Here is a 6,858-nt window from a genome sequence, read left to right as displayed (position 1 = left end):
CCCACCCCACCCCCACTTCAATTTGAATTTGCATAGGAGCAATTGGTAGTGTGCACAGTCAGTCCCTGGACTTAACTTACTCTACCACTTTCCATAGATGTACTCAATTTGATTCCTGTGTATTCCGTGATGTGAGGTTAATGCAATTGGATGGTTTATTGAGTGTTAAGTGTGTCATATTGACTATGAAGAAGCCTGTCCTATTGTCTTTCTCATCATCTGAGATACCTGAACCCGTTGCTGCAGTCACTATGTCAATCCAATTTGTTGAAGGTCTTCCTCTTTTGCTGACCTTCACTTTTCCAACTGTAATGTCCCTTTCCAAGAAATAGTCAATAACAAGCCAAAGTATGAGTTAAATCTTCAATCTTTGCCTCCAAGTAGCACTCCGGCTGCACCTTCTCCAAGACATTATCTATTCTTTTTGTAATATATGGATTACCAGTACTCTTTTCCAACACAGCTGAAAGGCACTGGTGATTATCTTGTTAGCCTTTTCATTGTCCAGCTCTCAGATGCATAGTAGGTAACTGGAAAGATAATTTTCATCACTGCTCTGTACTTTAGAGGTCTCTGACAGTGGATTTGCCCAGTGCAGTGTCTCTTGACTGCTAGTACCAAAGGTGTTGACTTTAGATAGATCCAAATAAGATGAAATTATTGACAACTTCAGTGTTTTCCTCCATCTTTCATGATGTTGCCTATCAGCCTAGTGATTTTCCCGCCCTTGATACTGATCCAGTATATACTGAAATTGAAGGCTGTAGTCTTTGCTCTTCTGCACCAAGAATTTTAAGTCCTCCTTACCTGCAACAAGTAAAGTTGTGTCATCTGAATAATGCAAGTTGTTTATTGAGTGTTCCTTCAAACTTAATGCAACAATCTTCAGACTCCCCCTTCTTAAGTGATCTGCTTAGCCTTCTTATTGAATAGGTATGTACAAAGGATACAACCGTGATACACACCTTTGATTTTAAACTAGACAGTGCTCCTTTCCTTTGTTTGGACAACAGTCTTAGGTACAGGTTTTGTATGAGCACAAGTGTTCTGGGATTTCCATTCTTCATAGTTTGTTATGAGCCACACAGCCAAATGTCCATGTGATTTATATCTCCAAAAACCCACTGAGAAGTTGGATGATTCAGTTCTGGCTCAACAGCAATGAATTTAGAGATGTGTGAAAAGTTCGACAGTAATAAGGACTGAAAGGAGCGTATGTGAAAACTGAGGCCCAGAAAAAGACTCCTAAGGTATCTTAGAGGCACTCTGGTGGTCTAATGGCAGGAAGTAGCATTGCAATCCCAAAGGCTCATGGTACATATCTACCTGCTGCTCTGTGGAAGGATGGGCAGTCTCTTTCCATGAAATTTACTGCCTCTAAACCCCTGCTGGAGGGTAAGCTATAAGTTTGTTCCAACTTGATGTCACATAACAAGGTATTTTGATCTTTTCTGTTACTTGATATGCAACTGAAAGTAGGACAGTGAATAAGGGTGATAGTAGATTCTTTTGAGTGGTGGTATTGCGAGAAGACTGCTGAATATGCCATGGACTACCAAAAGAACAATCAAATTTTGTCTTGGAAAATGTGCAGTTAGGGTGATACTTGGAGGCAAGGACCATGAAACTCTGTCTCACATACTCTGCTAAGAGGCAAGTCTTTGGAACAAAGGACATCATGCTTGAAGGTGGATGTTCAGCTTAAGAGGGAAAGGCCTCACTCACCAGATCCTCTGCTGGAGGAGGAGGAACAGTCTCCTCCTGTACCAGTCAGATTCGATTTGATGGTACACACACACACTCTCTCTCTCTCTTTAAAAAAAGAGGGGAAGGCCTTCACTGAGATGGATATAGTGACTTTTAGCAGTGTGTTCCAGTATGGCAAAGGACAGGGCAGGGTTCAGATCTACCGTTCATTGTGGTGTTCCTGTGAGTAGTGATCAGTTCAGAGACATGACAATGATCATCTCTTATTTTACATCTGATCCAAAAGCCCTGTTCTTTACCCTAAGCTGTTACATGTTGTTAGGTGCCACTTAGTCAATTCTGATTCATGGCAACTATGTACAAAAGAGTGAAACACTGCAGTCCTGTAGCTTCCTCACAACTGTTGGCATGTTTAAGCCTGTGAAGTATTGCTAGTATGTCGAGCCATCTTGAAGGTCTTGCTTTTCTTTCCTCAACCTTCCTCTTTATTACCAAGAATCATGTCCTATTCCAAGGAGTCTCTCATGTGCTGTCATGTTGACCCTATGTACAACAGCCCTAAACCCTGCTCTGTCCTATGCCAGTCTTTGTCTCCAACACACCTATCCCCATTACCCTAGTCACTGTATTTGTCTCATCGAGGGCGTTCTTCTTGTGCTGTCCCTCCACCCTCCCAAGCATGACATCCCTCTCCAAAGACTGGTCCCTCCTTGCAGTATGTCCAAAGTATGTCAGACGAAGCTTCAGAGTGCTCACCTCCAAGGTGTCAGCCTGGTTTCACCATCTGTAGGATGAACCTGTTCATTGTTCTAGTCATCAATGGTATATTCAACACTCTTCTCCAGCACTACAGCTCAAAGGCAGCAATTCTATCATCCTGAGTCACTGTCCAGCTTTCTGGCACATAGCAAGTAATTGCAAAGACCACAGCATGTCCAAAATGAAGATGAAATTTGACCATCTCTGCTTTCTATGCATACTTCTGTTCTCTGGCACAGATAGTTAATATCTTCTGCTGACGTCTTTGGTTTCTTCGATTATTTGGTAAGAAAAAGGGCAACAGATGGAAGTGTATCATGTCAAAGATCAGAAGACTGAGAGGAACTGAGAGCAATCTAAAAGGAGCAATCTTCCTTATGATGAAATTCTAACCAAAGCCAAATCAGTTTACTGTCGAGAGTCATTTCCACCTGGCTTGTTTAAAAAAGTCAATTATATAATTTTACAATTAAGGAGCTTCTGTGTGTTCTATGTTGTGCTACCAAGTGCTTCTTGGGAGAGATGGGCAGTAGGTGGCCTAGTGTCAAGAAAATGCATGGCAATCACAAAGGCACAAGGTTTGAATCTGTCTGATGCTTCACTGAAAAAAAAAAAATAGGCATTGTCCTCCTGCGCCATTTACTGCCTCTGAAGGGTCAGGGATTTTTTGAGTCAATTTTTGAGTTGGAGTCAGTTCCGATTTTATGACACATGACACTTCCATAGAGATTTACAATCAGGGAAACCCAAATGAAGGATTACTATTAGCCAAAAAGAAGCCATTTGACAGCAGTTGAGTTTTACTCTCACTTTGAAAAAGAGTATGTTACTAATAAACTAAAACTATATAAATAATAATAAACTACATTGAGCAGGTTTCTTCACAATGATGTATGAACACAATATGCAGAACAGCCTAGTTAATAATAGTGAACTTTTCTTCACAAGCTAAAGGTCTAACAAGATTAAATTATGGAGCCAGGCTGTTACTAGGGAGAAATGTTAAAAGTTTAAAAGGACCATATAAAATAGTATAAATTATTTGATCCATAAATTTTCAAAGCATATACACATGGAACAGAACAGATTTAAGTAAAAATGTTTAGAATCTTGTGTCATTTTATTACTCTTACTCTGGTTATTTCTAAAATAGCCATGTCTTTCCTTTAGAACAAGAAACTCTTTGTTGTTGTTCCTGTATTATTTCAAGTTGGAACTGACTTATAGGTGATGACACTCTGATGGGTTTTCAGAACCAACAAATAGTACAGGAGAAGACTGGTTATCCTTCTCCAGTGAGCAGCTGGTGGACTTGAATCCCATTGCTGCTCAGTTGGCAGCACAATTCCTTATCACTAGCTAGTCCACCAGAGCTCCCTTAAAAATAGTAAGGCAGTAATGGTTATTTAAAGACAATTTACTATTCCCTATTATATTTTATCTGAGAATCTCTGAGGGTAAAGAATTTTTTTCAAGAAATTATTTTATAGGAAAATGTTGAAATAATCCACAGTGGGGAAAAATAATTAAGATACAGAATTCTTTTGAATTATCAAATATGCTACAAATAGGGCGAGAAGGTTAGAAGCAGATAATATAGAATATTGACATGTATGCCTAGGAAGTAAATTATTGATTATTTTAGTTCTTTACATTTTACCTTTTTTAAACTTCTAGTAAGAATATTATCAAAAAACTTGAGTTTTTGAAGACAGTATTTTAAATATGACTCAATGCAGCATCTTGGAAACATGCTAGTTTCCAAATACCTTATAGTTTTTTCCCGTTTCTTCAACAATGGTGCTCTGAAGCAGAAACGGAAACATGAAGTAAAAAGCAAATTTTATACGGCAGCCTCTATCTGTTAAACTTTGAAATTTCTCCTTGGCTTTGATAAAAGACACAAAACATAAGACAACTTATGGGAGTAAAAGACAAAACAGATTTTTATCTGCACTGTTTTAAGTACCTTTTCTTTCCTTTTACTGTAAGCTTTTAGAAAACATTTGTGGTATCCCTTGTTTTGAAGTCTGTCAGTATATAACCCTACAAATTTATATTTTTATAGTTCTCTAGTGCCAAAATCACTAAGGTAGTTGTTGGAAATCAGCCAAAATGGGGGGATTTATCACAAACTTGTAATTACAAAGGTTTGGCAGATTAAAAAGGTTTTTTTCCTTAACAGTTTAGAAAATATAAGACCATAGAAGTAAAACTAGTTTCATCTTTCCTAGATGAAAACAAAGCCTCTGAAATCAAATATGCTACAAAAGCCTTTTCAGTCAATCAAGATTAAAGATACTTCTGATTCAGCTGCTGCTTGCACACATAAAGACCACTGGCTGGACCTCGTAATAAATCAAGTAAATGAAATTGAAAAGTTCCTAAACTTAAAATGTGACAGTCAGCCTAGAAAAAGAAAAGTAGAAGAAATGTCGGAAAAAGCAGATTAAAGTATTGATAAATACTTCCAATATCTTAGCTGATTTCTGTGTTTTCATTAGTATGATTATGACTGTCACACCTAGTCTTTAACTGGTGTCCTGTTCACTTTCCTGATGTAATTAAGTTACTTGGCATCTACTCTGAAAATACGTCACTCAAGATAGTCTGTTCCTGTATCCAGGTCCCCTTAAATAACTTACAAATCTGTTGACATTATTCTCTGTCCAGGTAGGCTCACTTTAGTTCTTGTATTCTGCTTCAAAAATCCTTCCTTATAGAACACATATATTGTCAATTATACAAGGTAGACATACTGACCCTTTCTCATTTATTACTTTGCATCCACTAGAATTTGAGATTTATTTTATTATAAATTCGAGACAATAAAGGTTCAGACTGTAGTTAAAATTTTACTTCATAATGTTTTACTATCATTTAGATTTTTCTTCTCCAAAAGAACAACATGGTTTGCATAAAAATTCAAGTATCAGAAAGACTCAAAAGGCTGTTTTTCACTTTGTTCAAGTTTTGTTTCCAGGCATTAAGTGTGTCATACAGCTGTTGCCACTGTTGTTTTCCAAATGTCCGATGTGTGCTATGGCTGAAGATTGGGAGAAGGGGAACAAACCCAAAGCATTAATTAGCCAATCTCTGATCCTATGGCATTTGTTCACATATTCTACACACTTCTATTTAGTTAAATGATATACATACATAAGAGGCACAATTTATATTTAAAAGAAAATATAACAAAATTTCTTTTTTAAAATATTTACCACATTTATTCTAAACCTATTATTCTCCTGAAGAACTATATAAAGCAGACACAAAAGTCATTAGTATTCTAACCAATGCTGAGCCATTAAATGAAATGTGCTGGAAAATAGGACTCTTTCATTAAATAAGCTAATCACATTCAGTCTGAACTTTAATAAAATTATGATAAATAGCAACTATTTAACTACAGTCAACTGATAAGTACATCACCTTTGTTCTAGTTAGAATACTAAACACTTAAGTGAAAGAATAAGAATAAACTAAACTATCTTATAAGCAGCAAACTATTACAAGTCTTACCTGACAACTACTTTTCTCTGGGTCTGATCAATTTTGCAGTAGACCATTTTAGTTCTTACGGCTGAAAAAAGATATTTTACAAAATATGTTATATAAAAAATTTCCAAGGCAGTAACTAAGGTATGAAACTGTGACTGAGCCATAATAAAACTTTATAATATTTTCCAACATTACTTAATCTGGCTGTTTGAATTTAACAGTAAGTAAAACAATGTGATGCAATCAAGAGGAATTTAATTTACTTGATCTGTATTTTCTAGGCCTACCTAAACTGATCATATATAGTTTTAATATGAATTTCAGTGTTCTCTAACAACAGTAACTACCTAATAAGGTACTATGACTTTAGATTTTAGATCATGAGAAAGACATCAACCAGCAATCCTTTCCCCCCCCCCCAACAATCCTATATATCTTAAAATTATTAATCATTAACACATATACCGGGCTGCTCCGGGAGGCAAGGATTCCAAGGCTCTGTCTTAACATACTTTGGACATGTTGCAAGGAGGGACAGGTCCTTGGAGAGGGACATCATGCTTGGTAGCGTATAGGGACAGCGCAGAAGGGGAAGGCCCCTTATGAGGTGGATTGATTTAGTGACTGGGGTAATCGGGACGGGTGTGTCGGAGACGTGCGATTGGCACAGGACAGAGCAGAGTTTGGGGATGTTGTACATAGGGTCGCTATGAGTCGCAAGCGACTCGATGGCACATAACAACGATGTCTCCTTGCTCTGTTCTGACGACTGCCTCTTGGTCCAAGTATAGGTTTTGCATTAGCACAATCAAATGTTCTGGGATTCCCATTCTTCTCAGAGTTAGCCATAGCTTGTTGTGATCCACATAGACTATGCCTTTGCATAGTCAT

At 37.4% G+C, this 6,858-nt stretch overlaps 2 protein-coding genes across 2 annotated transcripts in view; one reads left to right on the top strand and one right to left on the bottom strand.

Moving 5' to 3' along the window:
- CCDC73 (coiled-coil domain containing 73) overlaps positions 1–4,919 on the top strand; it is a 107,143-nt gene extending 102,224 nt beyond the window's left edge. Inside the window, exon 17 of the mRNA XM_006883784.1 lies at positions 4,701–4,919. Within this exon, the coding sequence (XP_006883846.1) occupies positions 4,701–4,919 (219 nt within the window). The remainder of the gene's footprint in view (positions 1–4,700) is intronic.
- Positions 4,920–5,325: 406 nt separating this feature from the next.
- EIF3M (eukaryotic translation initiation factor 3, subunit M) overlaps positions 5,326–6,858 on the bottom strand; it is a 19,116-nt gene continuing 17,583 nt past the window's right edge. Inside the window, exons 10-11 of the mRNA XM_006883733.1 lie at positions 5,989–6,049; positions 5,326–5,512 (exon numbers count right to left, since the gene is read on the bottom strand). Coding sequence (XP_006883795.1) covers positions 5,392–5,512; positions 5,989–6,049 — 182 coding nt within the window. The 3' untranslated portion in view covers positions 5,326–5,391. The remainder of the gene's footprint in view (positions 5,513–5,988; positions 6,050–6,858) is intronic.

The sequence above is a fragment of the Elephantulus edwardii genome, unplaced genomic scaffold (assembly GCF_000299155.1).
Source record: "Elephantulus edwardii isolate Elephantulus edwardi_28Jun2011 unplaced genomic scaffold, EleEdw1.0 scaffold00029, whole genome shotgun sequence".
Classification (NCBI taxonomy): Eukaryota; Metazoa; Chordata; class Mammalia; order Macroscelidea; family Macroscelididae; genus Elephantulus; species Elephantulus edwardii.
The sequence above is the reverse complement of the archived record's forward strand: the minus strand, read 5'-3'. Positions and strand labels throughout refer to the sequence as shown.